The sequence below is a fragment of the Rhipicephalus microplus genome, chromosome 1 (genome assembly GCF_043290135.1).
Source record: "Rhipicephalus microplus isolate Deutch F79 chromosome 1, USDA_Rmic, whole genome shotgun sequence".
NCBI lineage: Eukaryota > Metazoa > Arthropoda > Arachnida > Ixodida > Ixodidae > Rhipicephalus > Rhipicephalus microplus.
In genome coordinates, this window is record NC_134700.1 from 282,991,124 (window position 1) to 283,011,845 (window position 20,722).

The following is a 20,722-nucleotide window of genomic DNA, read 5'->3' on the forward strand; positions in this document are numbered from 1 at the left end:
CCCACCGGGGCCCCCTAAAACGGGAGAGTCCAGTTCATTTGAATCCTTTCAACCCGGGATAATCCGCCCCTGGGGGAGACCAAAAAAGAAACAATTCGCTCTACAAATATAGGCACATTAATACAGCAGGATACCTAGGTAAGGGTATTCTGGTTGCATGGAAACGCATTTGTACCTATCAGAGCAGCACACTATAGAGAGAGGAACTCATTTGTTAAAGGTCAAATCGCAACTTGAGTGAAGATGCTCCCTGTGCCCAGCAAGGGTTAGGATGACAGTGAAATGCATGAACTAGGCAAAGGGGTGTGGGCTATTTTACGTTTCAAAACATTGACATTATTATGAGGAATGCTGTATTGGAAATCATCTGGTGTTCTTTGACGTGCACCTAAATCTAAGTGCACAGGCCTCGAGCATGTTGCTTTCATGTAATTGCAGGCAGGATTCGAACCCACAACTATTGGGCCCCCAGTCAAGCATCATAACCCCTAGGTGACCATCACAGGTGGCCATCTATGAAAGTAAACTGACCAACCTAACAAATGAGGGGATTGGCTGGTAGATGGTGGCATGTTTTCTTGAGAGATGTCTGCCACTGGCAATCTTGACTCGTCACTGAGTGCCACAGTAGACTAGCTCTCACTTTTCCTGGTTTCTTTTCTAAATCTGCAGGGTTCGGATAGCTTACAGCGTCGGCCATGTGCTCAACGACCTATGCGCCTCGATGTGGTTCACCTATCTGCTGGTGTACCTCACGTTCGTGCGACAGCTGCGTCCAACGCTCGCTGGTGCACTACTGCTGGTCGGCCAGGTGGCAGATGCAGTGTCTACTCCATTTGTCGGGATCGAGTCCGACAGGGATGACGACTTCTGGCTCTGTCGTTATGGACGACGGAAAACATGGCATCTCATAGGTTCATTCTCATTTCCTATCATTGTTTCCTTACCATCTACTCTTTTTTGTTCTTGTTTTTCTTTTTTTTGAGTGTTGTAAAAAATTCTTGAACACAAGGTGTTATGGGAGACAACATTTTGACAAGTGGACATGTCTTCTTCAAGCTTGCAGTTGCAACCTTGAAGAAAACAAGTTTGCTTGTGTGAAATTTGGCCCCTGTATTTTTTCTTGTTCAGGGATTTTTCATCGCTTCAAGCTTCCACCTTCTGAACTTCTGCCTTTTTTTTTTCTTGACACTGTAGCTCAACATTTCAGTGGGACGCTTTCTGGCCATAAAAATTGTGTTTGGTATAGTTAAAGCAACCTATGTGTATTAAGATAAACAGTGCAGGTGCTGTCACATACTTCCGGCGAGGCCCTGTCAATCTAACAGCGGCGTGCGGCAGACTCGCAGGCTTCCACTTTACGCTTCGGCCTGCGATGCCCGAAGGGCCTCCAAGTGGTACATTACAAATTTTTTTGTATGCCAGTCAACCTGTGTAGGGTTGCTAGTGTAGTGATGTTTGTGTCTGACTGACAGACTCATAGAGTAGACATGGACATTTCATGAAAAACAAAGAAGCATTTAATTAAAACAGGGGCAATGGCAGGAGCTAACAAAAATCAATTAAAAATCAAAATCAACTGTTGGAAAAACACAAATGCACACGATGAAAAGAACAGCTACAAAACAAAGTATGCTCGAAAAGAAGACAACAGTTACAAATATACACAACGGGGTAAATTAATAAAGTAACTGTACATGATGGAAACTAACGGACACAAAAAAAAATTATAATAAAAATTGTGCTCCTGCTACGCAGCGCACACTACCGAATGCTTGAAGCTGCTCACAATAAAATAATGGTTGAAAAAAAAAATAATACTAAACAAAAAGTTCTATACAAACCATGGCAGCTCGTGGTGTACGTAAGGGAGTTGACGGCGTGCCGCTGAAGCTCTTGCCAGCTTCGGTAGACGATGAGGGTGTCTGATGTTGCAGCCGACTCAATTAGTTGTGAGGGACACTCTGTACTTGCTGCCTACGCGAGACTCGTGGCACCAACGACAGCTCTCTTTGCTGGTTAAACGTCAACTGCTCTCTCTCTCTTCTCTTCGGCGTGTATGCAATTTCTCTTCGGCGCGTATGCATGCCCCTTTGGGGGGATTTTCCCCGAACACATACGTGCGCCCTTTGCTGCAGGTGTAGGCAAGACCCGGCAGCGCCGTTCGTAAGTATATTGTTGCTGTAAGTTTCTTTCCAATGCGAAGGGGCATAAGGGGCAAGATTGCGAGACAATTGTGACAGGTGCAAATTTGTCTCACCACTCAAAATGCTGTGGCCAGTTGCCGGGGCCACTTGTCAAATGCTGTGGCCAGTTGTCTGAGAAGTTTCCCAGACAATGGTTTAAAATTCTGTAGAGGAGGGAAGTATAGAGAGCCTACACTATGTTTTTTTGTGGATTGTTGAACCACTACCTAGCGGGGCCACATGATGTATTCCACTATTTAATTTTGTTTTCAAATGTGGTAGCTAGCTGTCCTGTTGGCATCACTTTCGAGCTATTACAGCTTCACAGTATTGGGGGCTGACAGTTTGTAAATTCTACCATCTCTTTGTAACGCAGGCACGTTGTGTGTAGTGGGAAGTTTCCCATTCCTGTTCTCTGAGCCCTTGGGCAGGCATCCGAGCAGCCAGGAGGCTGAGTTTGTCTACTATGCGGCCTTCATCATCATCTTCCAGTTTGGGTGGGCGTCCACCCAAATTTCCCATCTGTCTCTTATCCCGGACATCACGCCTATCCCTCATGAGAGGGTCGAGCTTAATGCTATGCGGTGAGGACACACCTACTACCTCCAGTGCAGTGGCACGACTGCTTTACTGTGTAATTAACGTTTCCCTATTGTTCTCTGCTGAAGCTATGAAAGACAGAAATAAACAGTTGTGAGAAGGTCTGGTCAGGGTTGCCAGATTTGACTACTTTCAAAAGGACACGACGACAAAACAATGACATTGGCTACTTGGCTACTTTTTGGCTATTGTTCTGGCGCTGGCATCAAGAGCTAATATACACTGAAACCTAGCACAACTACCAAAGATATAGCTGTGAAAAAAAGTATTAAGTGTTCATCTGCGGAATCAATTGCGTGTGCCTAAAACAAGTCCCGACCACCTTGGTTTTCACATTATTAATAGAATTTGCATAGGTTCGGCAGCACTGTAATGTAGCTGGCTGCAAACTCATTCAGGCTTTTTAGCCGCTATCTGCCTCACGCGCTAATGCTCTGAGCTGTAGAGGTGGCACCACACTGAGAGATCGTTGCTGAAAAGTAGATGGGGGCTGCTCGTAGAAGCCTGGTGCAAAGCGCACACATCTCGCTGTTTTTGCAGTCATTTTTCATTCTAGTTTAATATTTTTTTGCTGACGCTGCTGCACTTGTCAGCCATGATGTTTGTTATGTTGACTGTTCTCTTTTATTTGTTTGGAAATGACAGGCCCTTTTTTTATCGCTGTGTGCCCGCACGATGCACTGCATGTGTTTACATGAATGCGTCTGAATGCTACATGAATGCGTCTAAGCTGTTGTTTGCACGATCTGTTAGCACCGACGCAATAAAAAAAAACCTTGGCATGGCGAAGAGCCCAGCCAGTCATGTTTTTCCAGTGACTAGCTGCAGACATGTCATCTGTTAAGGGGGCAGAATACGATGAGTGCTTTGAAAACCTTGCCAAGAGACGTATTGGTTGCCCCAAGTCCGTACTGAGGATCAAGTACGGTGCCTTCATTAAGTTGAGGATGTGAGTGCGTAAATGCGAGCAATTGAACTGTTGCTCAAAACACAAACGTACCGGGATGCACCAGGTGCTAATCCTATGCAAGACATTGCCAACAGGGCAATGTAACTTCTTGTTAGTGGAGCGAGTGTTTTCTTTGTGCGTAAAGTGAATTTAGGGACTGAAGTTTGTTTTTTGGGCGTACTATATCTAGTTGTGCTTGCCTGTATGCAAGGAGTAAAATGTTGGAACTAGTATAATGAACCTCAGTATAATAAACCCCCATAAATTCTGTGAGAAGACATGCACGCTTGGTTATCGAGTTGGCTTGCAAGGAGGAGGAGGAATAAATCGAAAGACGGAGACAATAAGCAGTTCTTAGACTGACTGTTTACTCTAAGCTGTGGAAACGTGATAATGGAAATATAAAAGACAACAGCAGTAAGCTTTGCACTGTGCTTATTTTATGTATGGGGTGACTTCCAAGACTTCTGTTAAATCAGTTCAGAGTGGCGACTGAAATTTTCGGGTCCTCCAACAAAGGGCATTTATGTGGTGTGGCAAAACAAAAAACATGGCCACTATAAGTAAAGGGGCCATAATTGAGGTTTTTTTCACATTTTTATGTGTTTTTGTATTGAAGATATTTCTTTCCAATAGTGTGTGGCAGGTTTTGATGCTGTGTATTTGTTGGACTGGGTGGGCTGGATAAGCAGAAAAGATCACTTCGCTTGCACTGATGGCCATTCGTTCAGTGTTTGTGCCTTCTACATGCCGTGCAGCCATTCTGACGAGGACCTTGGTATGGCAACAAACTGTCAATGTGGTCACTGGCTTCCAAGCTTGAGAAAATTGGTTCTTCACTTTGAATTGTTATTTTGATGCCCTATTATTGGGACTTCTGTTGTCACCATTTATGAAAAAAAAAAACAATACTTCAGTGGCTATTATTCACATAAAATAGTTGAAGTCCCTTTGTTATATGAAGGTATAACTATATATGTCTGGTTTATCTTTTTCTAATTATAAAATAGGTGTGTAAACCCATCAGTTTTATGTATCAGTTATACCTAAATGCTATGCTCTCCAGGACTATGTTGTGGGTTTAGTTTCCTTAATCTGTTAAGAACTCTAATGACTGCAAAATTCAACAACACCCATTTATGTTGAATGGCTGCAGCAATCAAAATTAGTCCATAGCCCTCTACTGTGGTGGAGCTGTTAGCCCCTTTTTGCTTCATTGGAACAATATGCTTAGTCACTGAACTAGATTCACGATGTGGGTTTATGGCAGGGTGGTTTTCTGCCATATCAGCTTGTCGCATGTTCACTTTCACTATATTCTGGCCAACACGATGACTGTTCTGCTTTTTGGTTCGCAGCTATGCTTGTACAGTGGCAAGCAACATAATTGTGTACTTGGTTACCTGGGCTGCACTGGGCGTATCAGGTGCAGATCATGAGGCACAGGTGGGGCCTCCCGATGGCTTCGTCTTCAGAAACATCGTCCTCATTGTGGTCAGTGCTGGCTTCTTTATTTTAGACGTGTGTGCATTGATTTTGTCTTTTTTTTCCAGAATTACGACTACATTATTAAATGGTCGCAAGAGCTTGTTGATTTTGGGGAGTTAGTTCATTCTTTGTGTAACTTGAAGCAGCTGGAAAAATATTTGGAAAAAGGCAGTGACGCGACCCACCGCCGGCGCCTTTGCCGCCATGTTTAATTAGCTGGTGGTTGTTTACGTAGTAGAGTTTCCTATGGTTACTATCGTGTGGTTTGAGAGCTAGAGCAGCCGATGTAGCCAAAGCTGTGAAGCAAAAAGGCGATCTGCTATCGCTGGCAGGAAAATTTGGCAAATGGTAGCCTTGCGGTGTGTTTTTCTGGCCGCTAAAGCGAGGCAAAAATCGGTGAGTTTTGCCACAATCACTTCCTTCGAGGCGAAGAGGGACCGGACCTCTCTCCCACAGAGAAGCCGCATTGGGCCGCTGGCGTGCAGTGGTCCATCGCACAGCTGTATCATCCGCGGTCGCTGGGGAAACTGTTCATGTAATACCGAATTCTGCTGTATTTCGTATAATGTAGCCCATCTAAACCAACCTTAAAATTCTTATTATTGCGCAATTTGTATCAACCGTAATCGTATCATCGAGATTCTACTCTAGCTGAGTTCCACAATTCTTTCTTTTTTTTCTCATACAAGACATTGCTGGTATGAACCTATTAAGCATAGTATCCCAATGGATAGAGCAGAGAATCTACAGTCTTGTTGTTGACATGGCAATATTAGAAAGTATGAACGTCGTGGTGTGTCAGTATTTCACTGCATACTTAGTCAAAACAAAACGATAGTAGCAGATCTGCTAGATTGAATAAAAAGATATAGTAGTTGGAATTGCTACCGAGGCTTGTCCTGGGGCACAATTCTCGATGGGTCCACCTAGTAGACTGTCCACTTCGGCAGAGCACATTGAATTGTTCGAAAAAATAGCAAGTCGTGACGTCATGTTGCTTTTGACCCCAACGACTCACCGCCAGTACATTTGCAGCACAAAGAAAAAGAAAGTGGATGAAATGTGCAGTAAACAAGATACTTAAACTTGACAAGCCTGATTTTGCATATAAACGTGTTCAGATGCTTCAAAACGATGCAGAGAATGCGTACATACATTCCAGGTGTGTCAGACAGGCCGTGTTAAACCTAATTCAAGGGCTTAAGATGATTAGAGTTCATTCACGACGTCCAAGATGTGCATCGAAAAACGGGTCTCTGGGGGAAGCATTTGTTGGGGTAAAAAGCACCCCATCTTTCCCATTTGTGTCTAAAGTTGTGAAAGCTTTGTGACGTCAAAATTACATTGCACAAGAAAAACTGGGGCACTGCTCACTGAGCTCCAGCCAATCATTGGAAGCTGAAGTGAACAGTTCACTTTGTTGATCCATCAAGGATCGCGCTGCTGCTTAGGCTCTCAGCTGTGCAAACTTCGCGGAAGCTATTTTGGCAGCACGGATATTTGTGGCCACACTGTGTATGACAATCTAAAATTTTAAAACATATTTTGTGTGTGTGCAGGTTGCCATTGGGGCCTTCTTCTCCTTCATCTTCCACTTGGTCGTGCGCGATCCGTCACGAGGTGGGCGTCGGGAAAGTCGCTCTCGTCATACAGACGAGTACATCCGGTCATTGGTGCTTGACCGTTCCCACCACTTTGTGTGGAAGGACTGGTTCAGGGAGAAAGGCTTCTACCTGGTACGTGCATGTTTAGCATAAGCCACATTTATCGTTAGTATGCCCGTAAAGGAGCTTGTTTGTGTGGGCTAAAGCCTACTGTGATGCAGTGAAGCATAGGTACCACCTAAAATTTAATGGGCTAATTTTAAGAACGTCATAAATTGTTTCTCAGATCACCACTGCTGGAAACATGTATTTTGGTTTGGCCTGTAGTGGCAACAGCTTAATTTTTTGGAAAACTAGTTGTATTTTTCTGTCGTTTGTTTTGGCAAGTACTTTAAGGTCAGATATTGAAATGCTGTGCAAGAACCAGACATCAGGTGGTGCCCCTAGCCTTTGAACACAAGCCGTATTTTCTTGCCTATAACCTGCACCAACACGCAGAAAAATATGCCTAAAGAGTGGAAGTGGGAGTTGTATGCACGGGTTGTCTGCTATTTTTTCTTTCGTTTTGTAGATAGACTTAGAAACACTATCTGTGGGCATGTGCAAATAGTACGGTTTCGGTTTAAAGCGAATTGTGGCAAATGGTGATTTGGTCAAATAATTTCGAAATGAATTTGAATAGTACTATATATCACAAATTAGAAAGGAATGTTGTGAGGAACCAGTTTATTCAGCCAGGCTCGAGCTAAATCACACTGGTGATGATATTTACAGATGATGAAGATGTACAGGTGATGATGATATCTAAAGAGAAGGAAGAGTCATTCGCTTGTCGCACTCAGACTAATTCCACCGCACGGTGAAAGCGGCCGTCTGGTCGCTTGACAATATTATGAAATGCGTCGCGCATAAGGCTTAAAACGAGATACGTGCACTATCTCTGTCCCTCGGCAACGATGATCAGGATTAGCATTAAGAGGAGAAACGCGGTAATTGACACATGTCTGTTCGACCACCATATGCGGCCCAATGAAGCGACTGATGAATTTGTCGCATAAGCCGGGGACGCGTAATGGAGTCCATAGAAGAACTTCGTCACCAGGGGAAAAACTCGCAACACGGCGAGACGAGTCGTAGCGAGATTTTCAAGTGTCTTGAGAGAGGCCGGTGTTAACACGGGCCTGGTGACGTCGGTGTGCGAGACGAGATAAAAATTCTTCAGAGAAAGGAGCCGTCGAGGGTGCAGGGGCCGAAAAGAAAGAGACATCCAGAGCGAAACTCGGCGAGCGACCATGGACGAGAAAAAAAATAGAGAAAAGCCGGTAGTGCGTTGAGCAGCCGTATTATAGGCAAATGTCACGAAGGGTAGAATTGCATCCCAGTTCGTGTAGTTGGGGTGAATGTACATGGCGATCATATCTGATAGGGTCCGATGAAACGGTTCAGTCGATCCGTTGGTCTGCGGGTGGTAGCTAGAAGTGGTCTTGTCAACTGCGTTCGAGGCACGCAAAACTTGCTCGACAATGGAAGAGAGGAAGACTTTGCCACGATCAATCAGGAGAATGCGTGGAGCTCCTTGGCGCAAAAAGATGTGGCGAAGAAAGAAATCGGTGACCTCAGTGGCAGTCCCAGATAGTATAGAAGCTGTTTCTGTGTAGCGGGTAAGGTAGTCAACGGCCGTGACAGTCCAGCGATTCCCATTGGATGATATAGGAAGAGGGCCATACAAGTCGATTCCAACGACTTCAAAAGGTGAGGCGGGACAAGGAAGAGGTTGCATTAAGCCAGTCGAAGCAGTTGTCGGTCGTTTTCGCCGTTGGCAATGGACACATGACGCAACGTACTTAGTGACGGCTGAAGAGAGGCCAGGCCAAAAACAACGACTTCGTATTTTGTCGTAAGTCTTGTGATAGCCTAGATGAGCGGCGGTTGGAACATCATGAAAGGCTTCCAGAACTTCACGTTGCAGAGAACGTGGGATGACGGGTACCCACTTGTTGCCATCGATGTGGTAAATGTAGCGGCATAAAGCACCACCGACAAGCTTAAATTGTTTAAGTTGTCGACGGAGTCTGGCGTTTGGAAGAGTAATAGAGCCGGTCAAGCGGTCAACAATGGTGCGGCAGTATGGGTCGACACGTTGTTGTGAAACAAGGACGGATAGGGTGGCAGGTGATGAACTTAGGGCTACGATTAGAGAGGTGCTCTCGTTTTGGAGTATCGATGGTGAGTGGCTTCCGCTGGGCAAAGGACAGCACGATAGAGCATCAGCATCTTGATGCTTCTTTCCAGATCTGTAGGCGACATCGAAATCATACTCCTGCAAGCGAAGCGCCCAGTGACCGAGGCGACCCGATAAGTTTTTCACCGATGAAAGCCAGCATAGGGCGTTATGGTCGGTAACGACGGTAAAATGACGGCCGTGAAGATATGGTCGGAATCTTTGCACTGCCCAAACAACAGCAAGGCACTCCTGCTCGGTGATAGTGTAGGTAGTTCTTTTCTGGAGCGGTAAGAGCGCGACTTGCGTAAGCAACGACACGTTCGCGTGAGTTTTTGTCACGCTGCAAGAGTACCGCACCTAGACCATGACTACTTGCGTCGGTGTGAAGGATGGTGGGTGCGGTGGAATCGAAGTGGCACAGTACCGGATCCGACGTGAGGGCTTGTTTCAGTGCCGTGAAAGTGCTTTCGCAGTCTTCGGACCAAATGAAGGGGACGTTCCTTGCGAGGAGTCGATGGAGCGGAGACGCAAGTTTCGCGAAGCCACGTATGAAGCGCCGGAAGTAAGAAGATAACCCAAGAAAGCTGCGCAGGTCCTTTTGATGTAGTGGACGAGGAAAATCGAGGATGGCGGCAAGCTTCTCGGGGTCCGGCCGAATTCCTTCTTTGCTGACGAGGTGGCCAAGAACCTTGATTGTCTTGCTAGCAAAGGTACATTTCTTGGTGTTAAGCTGTAGATCGGCTTTTGCAAGGCATGTGAGGACTTCGTCAAGACGTTGTAGATGCTGCGAGAACGTGAATGAAAACACTACTATGTCATCGAGATAGCACAGACACATTTTCTATTTCAAACCAAGCAGTATGCCGTCTATCATGCGTTCGAAGGTGGTGGGCGCATTACAGAGTCCAAAAGGCATCACATTAAACTCGTACAACCCATCTGGCGTTGAAAAGGCGGTCTTCTCTTTATCAGACCCCGACATTGGTATCTGCCAGTAGCCTGACCTAAGGTCGAGGCTAGAAAAATACTCTGCGCCCTGTGGTGAATCCTGTGCATCGTCGATCTGAGGGAGAGGATAAACATCCTTGCGCTTTATTTTGTTTAGCACTCGGTAATCGACGCAGAAACGCACCGTCCCATCTTTCTTTTGAACGAGAACAACTGGGAATGACCAGGGACTTGAGGAAGGATGTATGATGTTGCGTCGTAGCATGTCTGAGACGTTTTCCTCTATCATCTTGCGTTCTGCCTGAGACACGCGATATAGACGCCGATGTAAAATACGAGAGCCGTCAGTCTGGATGCTGTGAGTAGCGGCGGTAGTCATGCTGAGGGTGGGCGAGTTCACGTCAAATAGAGAACGGTGTCTATTCAACAGGGTGAGCAAATCTTCAGTTTGATCAGGTGTCAAGTCAGTGCTTATGGTTGCCGACACAGGTGTGGAAGAGGCATTAAATGGCAGTGATTGTGACTTTGGGACATCGTTGTGGTTGTTGTTCAGGAGAGTAACAATCGCAACAGGCTCACTGTCGACCGCGCAAGATACTTTTGAGCCACAGGGGAGCACTACACACTCGGGTGTTTGATTTATGGCGGTTAGGTAGGTAGACCCATCAAAGAAGCGAATAAGCCCTGGTGTGATCACAATGCCCCTATGTAGGGTATGGCCGCAAGGGAGAATCAGTACGTCACCATCCACAATGTCGGTGCAATTAACACATAATTTCTTAGATGTATGGCCGAAGTGCATAATCTGACGTGGTGACAAGGCGGATGCGTCTATCGTGTTCAAACGGAGAAGAGTCAGTGGCATTTAGATGCAGGAGGCGCTGATGACATATGAAAGCGGACGCAGAAGACAAGAAATCCCACCCAAGAATGAGAGCGTGGGTGCACTCACGAAATACCGCGAAAACAATGTGATGACGAATGCCTTCTATGCAGACACGAACGGTACACTGTGCTAGTGGACGAATGAGAGCGTTGGTCGCCGCACGGAGAGGTGGGCCGCCATAAGACGTGGTGACTTTTCGAAGGCGGGAACAAAAATCAGCACGAATAATCGAAACGGCAGCGTCAGTGTCTACAAGGGCCTCAACGCGTACACCTTCTACAAACACTACTATCAAATTCGATGGCCGCTTTGAAAGAATTGTTAGCTGCCCGGTGGATGCAGTTTCCCCTCCTAAAACTGCATTGAGGAGTTTTCCGCTTGGGCATTCGTGGAATGGGAGGCGGGCCGCAGAGGCGACACTGAACGGCGACCTGGCGAAAACGACCTGTGGCGAGATGTACAGGAATTCCCAGGCATGTCAGTATGGTAGGTAGGAGACGGTGAACGGTAATAGAGTGGTCGGGAGGGTGGTTGTAGGTAGTTCATGGTCGGACGGAAGCTTCGATGTTCTTCAGGAGCGTAGCCACGTTGCTCGTCTTGTTGGCGCCTTCGACAAAACCGTGCGATATGTCCTCGATAGCTGCAGTAGTAACATATTGGTCGAGGTGGGCGCTGAGGTGTGTAGTAAGGCGGTGCACGCACTGGCGGTGACAATGAAGCCACAGGCATATGGTCTGCTGGTGTAGGCACAGAAACGGTGGGCGCGGCAGAGAGCGCGGCAACTTCGGCGTACGTGCGCGTCTGGCGCACGCAGGGACCGTTGGAACACGTCGGACGCGATCTCTTGTTTAATCAGGTCTCGCAAGCTATCTTTTTCGTAAGGGAGAGTAACTTCCGTAGCGCAGGAAGAGAAGCGCCTGTGAAGCTCTTCACGAACGATGTCACGAATAAGCGCACGCAAGTCAAGGGCTGCAGGCAAAGAATGTCGGTGGCATCATAGCAGAGCCGAAGAGACTGAAGCTCGTCAAGTCACTGACAGATAGTTATCATATCCTGGGTGGTGGCAGGATTTTGCGTGGCGAGGGTGCCAAAGGCGACGGTGTTAATGCCTTTGATAATGTAGCGTATTTGGTCGTTCTGAGACATGCCGGTGTTAATGCGCTTGCATAGGGCAAGGACATCCTCAATATAAGAGGTGTAAGATTAACCCGGCAGCTGCATGCGTTCAGCGAGCTTCTTCTTTGCTGCCTCAGTGTGAACTGTAGGGGCACCAAATATTTGACGAATTTGCTGCTTGAAAGTGTCCCAGTTGGGAAGATCCGGGTGGTGGTTCCAGAACCAAGTTTTCACAACATCGAACAAGTAAAATGGGACGCTGCGCAACTTCTGTTGATTGTCCCACCTGTTCCAATCGCTGACGAGGTCGTAGTTCTTGATCCAGTCTTCGACATCATTGCCTCGGAGACCGGAAAACACAAGTGGATCACGCAAGCGAATGTTGTTGGGCGGAGCGAGTGGCGGTGGCTCCAGTAGGAAGGTGACATTGGGTGGGCCAGGGTTTTCTTGGGCCGCCATGGCTGGGGGTTGTATGCGACGACCCGAGCGGAGCTCCAGCGAGAACGGGCGAGAGGACTTGAGGGAACGAAAAGCACCGTCCACCACTTGTGAGGAACTGGTTTATTCAGCCAGGCTCACACTGGTGATGATATTTACAGATGATGATGTACAGGTGATGATGATATCTAAAGAGAAGGAAGAGTCATTCGCTTGTCGTGCTCACAATATGAGCATATTCATCATGACTCAATTAACTACACAATATTATTTAAAATTGAAACAAGGCATACACAATGCAGTGCTGATTTTCTTTGAATAGGGGTATTCTAGGTATAGTGCCCCTTCACCGTATGTAAAACCACTTCTACAAGGGGTTAAATGTGGTTTATGCATCTATTTGTTCATTTCGAATACTGTAAAATTTACAGTAATTAGAATTCATGTTGAAGTAAATTTGAATAGTATAATATAATTTGAACATTCAAAGAGCTTGAATATGTGCACATGCTTAGTTATATGTGAAAAAATACATGTAGAGTATATTAGAGGCATGTCTTGTGTAGTGTATACTGAAACAGGACTTTAGTGTACACTCAAACCTCATTATAGCAAAGTTGCATCTTATTTGAAAATGAGTTTGTTATATATCTCAAAATTTGTTATAAAGGTGTATTTCTATTACAATATCTATTGCATGACTATTTTTAATTTACTTTGTTATAACCGATATTTAGTTATATCTGAGTTCGTTATATTGAGGTGTGAGTGTATTGAAAATTGTGACTGATCATTTGCATGCTGTCTTTTAAAAATTGATAAGCCAGATATTCAGGATGTTTGTAATATTGCAGTTTAATGTACATATCAATTACCTAGTTTTTCACCTTGGCATTTCATGTTTGAAACTGGACAGATCGGACTAGTAAGGGTAGAGTAAACTCTAGGTAAGCGGAAACCTCTTGAGTGGAACTACTACTAAAATGGAATAACTGCCTCTAACATGATCAATTGAGCACTTAAATTGCTCACACCTATTCATCTCTCAGTAAACAGCACCCCTGTTATATGAATTATGTTTTCCTGGTCCCTTCAGGTTACATTTTACGAAAGTCTACTGTACTTTAAAATAAATATCACTGTAAAGATAACAAAAAGATAAGACAGACTTAAGGTTGTAGATTAGACTAAAGGCTATGAGTTTTATCGCAGGAAAATGTCATCAAGTGAGAAATATGAGTGTATATTTAGGGGCTGGGGTTTGGCTGATGCACTGATGTCATTCCAGGTGGCCCTTCTATACATGTTCACTCGCCTGTACGTCAACCTAAACCAGGTTTACATCTCCATCTACATTCAGGACACGCTTTTGCTACGAAGGGTAAGTGTAACTGGTGCATGATCACATTCAGTGTGAGACCATGGGCAGTAGGGCTCCAAGACTACATGGCCCCACCAGTGTGGAAAAAAACAGGGCTGATCCCTCCAGGAATTGGTATATAACATGAAAGGGAAAAAATTTGCGGCATATCTGCGTGCTTCGCTGGCAAGATCGTCGAAATATGATAGTCTTGTGTCTAGAGAGAGAGAGAATCGAACATTTATTTCACGTTATGCACGTGAATATCGGCGAGTAGGCGCTGCGTGAGGTGTGGACGCCATCAAGCAGTTATTTCAAGAAAGAGAGTTTTTCTAAAATGCAAAGACACTGGTAGGCAGCAGCAACATGTAGTTTTAGTGAAGCGTAGAAAACACCCGCATTTTCGTTCATAGTGTCACATTGTCAGCGCAGCGTAATAAGCACTGCAGTTTTTATAATTCAGCATGTACACTAAGCCCTCGTTACAACAAGGTCACTTTACATTCGAATTATCACTTTTTTTGAAGTTTCACACAGTCCCGACCCCAATACATGTATTTTAGACTACATTACTTGAAGTCAATAGCTTGCTCTGCATAGAGCGAAGTAACAAGTCGTGGATTGGGCCCATGCTGCTGAAGTGCTGCACACTTTTTTCATCCACGAGCTGGGCCGAGTGGCCTTTTTTGTGCTGAGCAAGCGGCTAGCGTCACCAGGCGAAAGCGCCCCAGTGCAGACTGGTGCAGACGGCGTGAGAGTTTCCACGCCGCCCGTTTTACCCTCTCTACAAGGGCTACCGTTGGAGGCGCTCGCTAACATGTCGGCTGTAGAGTGCCTCGATGCACGCGGAGGCGAACCACTACCACTATGTTACTGGCTATGCCGGTGGTGTCACGTGACAAGTACGGTGCCTTGGCGTGCTCCCTGTCCATCGGACTTTTTTTCATTTTGCGTTTGGAAGACGCACGTTCAAGTGTATTGTGCGAGGTCTGTGTGAACCCTTGATGTTGTGTGTGCGCATCATGCGCCTTTAATGACCGTCGAGAGAAAGTGGCACCGCTGGTGCTCACACGGAAGTGTTCGACACTGGAGCAGGAACTTGAATTAATACGGGAGGTGGAAAAAGGCTGGAAAAAGTCTGAAATTGCAAGAAAATTCTAAATACTACCGTCATTATTATCAACTGTTCTGAAGAATAATAATGCCATACTATGCGGCTTCGAGAACATTTTCTCAGCCAAATGAAAGTGCTACCATGATTCTATGTATCATGAAGTAGAAAGAGCGCTGCTCAAATGGATGAAAAACGCTAGAAGTGCAAACATTCCCACAAATGGGCCCACATTGACCGCAAAAGCCGAAGCCCTAGCCGCCCAAATGGGCAAGCAAGATTTTAAGTGCAGTAACGGCTGGCTTGAACGCTTCAATACAGAGCACAGGTTGTCTTCAAAATTCGATTGCTGTTGACACAGCAGCCGTCGACTGCAACGTCGTGGACAGATGGCGTAATCGGCTGAGCGCCCTACTTCAACAGTACGAAGATGGAGACACTTGAACTTGGACGAGGCTGCCTTCTTTTACAAACTGTTGCCGAAGCGCACGTACACTACACCAGGTGGAACTTCGCCAGGATGTAAACAAAGATCGTGTTACAGTGCTGTTCGCTATATACATCAAACAGCACGGTAACGCACTGTAATATGCACATAGTGTGCTGCCTATAAAGGCATCGCTGATAGCCATCTAGTGGGTGTCGGTGACATTATGCGCAGGAAGCTGAGCAGGCAATTCTTTGCATAGCTTTGCTCAGAGAGGATGGATGAAGTTCGTTGCTACAGTTTTCTCTTTGTTCAAGTGCCAGACAACTAATTTTGAGATAACAGCTGCAAGAAAAGCTCAAACCTCTATGAAAGTGGACTTGTGCATGCTGTTTGTCACAAATGCGCTTTTTACTAAGTGCACATCACTGATTTGAAATGACTGCATGAAAACCCGACGCCGACGGTTTGCACAGCAGAAAAAACAAGTATAAAAGTATAGTTCTTGCGCATTGAAAAAGAAGTATAAAAAGTGCCAAAAGTACGCCTCTTACCCTATCTAATGAAGAACGCTGCCGAGACAGCCTAACATCTGCATAAGATTGGGCGAATTCGAGAAATCAAAGCAGTGCTGTCCAATTTCGCAGACGAATCTGTGAGAAGGGTCTAGCCCCTTATCTAGCTTCTGCTGTGATACACACAGACAAGTTATGTAGAAGTTTCTCTAAACCAGGCGCGAGCCAGTTTGAGTGGACGGCGACGGAGGGTTTGTGAATAAGGAGAGTTGTTTGATGATTTAGCGGGGCCAGTCACACTCAAGAGATGACGCCGTGGGAGCACTGACAAATTTTGAAAAGGGTCTCCAAGGAGACGCGTGATGATCGACTGCGAAGGCTACTGCCTAAGTGGAGTGTGTTTTCAAGTTGGTGAATAAAAAAAGGTGTGTCTCGCAGACCAGTGTAAAAGGCCTAATTGTGAAGTATAGCTCATGGAGGACATCCACTTTATTTTGTTTACCAATGCGATGTCCCGATAACTCCCTGTTCTTCCTGAAATCGACCATTGCTGCGTTGTTGTTCTGTAAATAAAAAAATATTGAACTTTGAAGTGAAGTGCCCATGCACGGCGGTAGAACCGAACCAACACACGCTCAGGTTGTGATAACTTTTGCCTCCTACCAGTGTCAACATGACTTACTGCAATGAATGAGCATGGATGTGGCAGAATAAAAGCATGAGAACAACAAGCGACTCATTAGCTAACACAATGACAGAGTGGCTCGTCTTTCCCTATGAACGGTGGCGATCCATTGCTTCCATTGCTCTTGCTCATGAGGCCGTGTGGTAAATGAGTAGAACCGTGTTGCAGGCGAGTTAATATAAGTGTTGGAACACCACATTTATGCAAACATTTCACTTTGGTCCACATTTCACTACGAAAATGTGGGCAGCTTGAAAGCACATGTACCATGGTGTTGTAACTACGGCGGCTTTCTGCTTACCTTCCTGAGAGTAATGATCAAGTTCGCCACTTATGGCACTTACATCAGCGCATACATGTTGTTACAAGCTGCCACTCTAGCGTCGCCAGCGCGAAGTCGGCGACGGGAATGACAGCAGGTTGGTTCGTTCCGTTTGCAAGCAGAGACAGTGAAGAGATCAGAGACGTGAGAATACAAAACAAACTTTACTCTATTGATATTGCAGCACACGGGATCTAGTACAACACTTCAATACAACTAACAAAATACATCAACACTTGATACAACTAAAAAAACATATGAAACAATAAATCAGCTTACGCGAGAGAACTATTAGAAACTACACAAACTAACAATAGACTACGGAGGAGAAAGTTCGAAGATATAAACAGGTGAAGGCATACGTGTGATGACCGGCCCCGTTGCGTCCCCGACGATCGGATGCGAGAAGTCGAAGGGAGTTCTGGCACGACTGCGATGTCGGCGGTGTTGCAACGCTGGTGGCTCCGGGAGGCTAGTGCTTGCAGGTGACCTCGGGCAGGTTAGCTAACTCGAGGCAAAGTCCCGATGTCTACGTTGCAGACGTTAATATCGCGTCACAACTAGACGAACGGCTAAGTTTAGGTGGCCAGCCGATACAGAGCCACACTAAAAACTTCTAGAAGAGATGCTTGTTGATCTGTTTCTACACCGTATTGGTCAGCGACTAGTCTGCCTAGCAGGGCAAAATCCTGCGCTTAAATCCCCCTCGTGTCTCCTCGCTCTCTTCCTTGGGAACAAGAGACCTCTACATGGGTCCAATCATGCGCGTTTAATTGATGGAAACTCCGCCCCAAAAATATTTTGACCCCACCCCTTTTTAATTGGGAGAGGGCCCTCAACTAGCGAGAGTGACAACCTGTTGGGTTGTTGTCATACGGCTTGGCCACCAGAGGGTTTCCCACGCTTTTCTTCGTGGGAAACAGTCAGACGGTTTGGCTCTCAGCCGGTGCGTCCCGTAGCCTAATCCTTGTTCGGGGTCGCGGCCTTCCACGACCTTGCAGACGCCGCCGCAGTTACAAAAGGATCAATCGTTGACGGCGACGTTCCAAGAAGAGCACCCCATTCTGCACTTCTCGGCTCCCTTTCATGTGCCCGCCGTTCCCACGGTCAGTGGGGAAGTATGGCGCCCGTTAATTGCCGTGACGTGGGGCTGCCAAAAATGGCCGTCCGTGACACATGTTTAGACTGAGCTTGTGCGAATAGTAAATATTATGTCCAAAGTTAAGTTGAAGCAAACGGTGATATGGTTTAAATAATTTTGAACCAAATTCAAATAGTATATATCACATATTATGAAGCAAAATGGGCGTACTTTTCCCGATGCAACTAACCTGCACCATATTTTCTAAAATTGAATCAAGGCGTGTCTAAATATCATTGTTTCTTTAAATATTTGTGGCGCAACTGAGACAAGCAAGGAAAAAAAAGGAGGAAACGGGATAGAGCACCCTATCCTGTCTGCACAAACTCGCCCAAAGTCACACTCTGCTCAACGTTATTCTTTTTAGTTTAAAGGAAGCAACTTTGAATAGCAAGTAATAACCTGTAAAATATGTTACATTTTAAAAGTTACTTTACTTAGAGCATATAAGCCTGCACTAAAGCTTTTAAACTTAGAAAAAGAAAAAATTGGTGTGAGGGTAATATGTTTATTTAACCTTAAAGGGGGGCTCTTTGGCAATGTTTTTTTTTTTGAAAGGTGTATTCAAGGCATAGTACCACTACACTGCAGTGAAATGTTCTTGACAGGGGTTTACACGCGGAATAATCTACATCTATTTGTTCATTTTGAATACTTCGAAATTTCCAATAATATAAAATTCAGATTGAAGTGACCTTAGTGCTCGAATATTTGTACAAGCCTAGTGTGAAGTGAGCTTAGGGTGAACTTCCTTTTTGTCTGCCGATAAGTAGAGAATTCTCTGGGAAAATTGTGAAGTTCACGTGAATGCTGCCATGTTCCACGATGCCACCAAAGCTAAATGAGCACTGTTCTTGCCAGTTCTTTTTCTTGCTATTTTGTCCTCATAGCAGCGTGCTTATTCAGCGGTAACAGCCAGCGTGAACAGAAAAAAATAGAAGGTCTCTTAGAAAGGAAAAAAGAAAGAGGAGCAATGAAGAGGCTACTGTGAATATCTTGGTGCAACTTGTTGCTAAGATACTATTAGACATGCCAAATACATTGCAAGGTACCAAAATCGCTGTTTCCATCTCCTGACTTGCTCATTTGCTCTGTATTTTACAACCCTATCCTATTGTGACCTTTCCAATATGTGTCTAAATGAAGCAGACGTAATGTTCAGTATTGTTAAAGAAGTTGCTTTTGTGCTACATCTATGTTTTCCTTACACTCTCTCACCTTTATTTTCTTTGTTCAAGGTTCTGTGCAAATGTAAGTTATGCCAGATTAGTTATGTTAAACCTTAATACTTGGCTCTCCTTCATTCCTGTACTGATAATACACACTTATATTTCCAGGAAAGCATAGCAATCATTCCTCTTGTCATGTATGTGAGTGGCCTCATCGCATCGCTACCTATTAAGCTTGCAGCGAAACACATTGGAACAAAGGTAAGCAGTCGTTTCGTAGTTCTGAAACCATTTAGCATTTGTTTTAGCTGTTGATACGTTCCTTGAAGGCAGCAGTGTTGAAAATCTGAGAAATAGCTTGAAAATTAGCAGAGCGCAATAGTTTGTCGACCTTCCATGGTGATCTAGCGACTGTGGTGCTCAACTGCTCAGCCGAGAGTAACTGGACTGAATCTCGGCCGCTGCGGCCACATTTGGACAGAGGTGTTATGCTAGAGGCCTGTGTACTTAGTCTTGGGTACACGTCAAATAACACTAGATGGCCAAAATTTCCGGAGTCCTGTGCTACAGAATTCCTCATGAGAATATGGTAGATTTGGAACATTAGCCCCCAAGAAATATTATTATTAATTATTAACAGTTTGTGGATTTTGAGAAAGCCGCATTTTTCTTTAAAAAATTATGATTACATTACTTCATTGTACTTTTGAGTTCGCTCTAAGAAAATCAGAAAATACTTCACTGTCTGGCCTTTCTGTCAAGTTTTTTATTTTCGGTGGCTATTGAGGTTTTTGAAATTTGAACTGGCTGTTGGTTCTGCCGTCTGTTTTGTTGCTGTAATGAAGCACTGTAAGCTGTGCAAATGTAATGAAAACTTTGCTTGCTTTATTTTGTTCCTGCATTGAACGTTTATCAGGCCTGACCAAGGGTGCTGCTAAATGGGGCTGTATTGTTATCTCTGTTTCACTCAAACCTCAATATAACAAAGTTGCATCTGACACAAAAATAAGTTCATTATGTCCAAAAATTCGTTCTAAGTATATACTCCCTAACACTGCATCTATTACAAGACTATTCTGATATCTTGTTATATCTCAATTCGTTATATCGAGGTATCAGTGAATATCTAGTAGTACAACCATGCCACACCTGATCCACTGATGAGTTTAGGCGCAAAATTTACAATTGAGTCCAACTACTAGCATCTTTCATATCAGTGATGTAGCAAAAACAAGTTGATCATTTCTCTTTTTAGACAAGTATTCTTAATAAACGGTAGTCTGAATGTACAGCCTTAGTAACAAAATCAGGAAGCTAAGCAGTCGAAAGCTAACTATGCCAATGAAATCACGTGAAATTGTGTACATAACTATGGCCCTCGTGGCAGTGCCCTGCAAATGAAGGAGGGATGACTGGCTGGCAGTAAGCAACAGCTGACATTCGAGATAGCCATTTATGTGGGATGTCCTACTGGTTTCTAATACAGCAGTAGAGACATTGTTGATCACATCGGCCAACTTTAATGGTTGATGCATCTAACGATGTAGTGGTTT

The 20,722-nt window shown here is 44.9% G+C and overlaps 1 protein-coding gene across 5 annotated transcripts in view; it reads left to right on the forward strand.

Moving 5' to 3' along the window:
- LOC119188270 (major facilitator superfamily domain-containing protein 12-like) overlaps positions 1–20,722 on the forward strand; it is a 54,839-nt gene that overhangs the window by 22,537 nt on the left and 11,580 nt on the right. For all 5 annotated transcript variants that reach the window (XM_075896215.1, XM_075896202.1, XM_075896205.1 and 2 more), the window contains 6 exons: positions 673–914; positions 2,563–2,770; positions 5,094–5,229; positions 6,783–6,959; positions 13,728–13,820; positions 19,338–19,430. In XM_075896215.1, the coding sequence (XP_075752330.1) occupies positions 673–914; positions 2,563–2,770; positions 5,094–5,229; positions 6,783–6,959; positions 13,728–13,820; positions 19,338–19,430 (949 nt within the window). The remainder of the gene's footprint in view (positions 1–672; positions 915–2,562; positions 2,771–5,093; positions 5,230–6,782; positions 6,960–13,727; positions 13,821–19,337; positions 19,431–20,722) is intronic.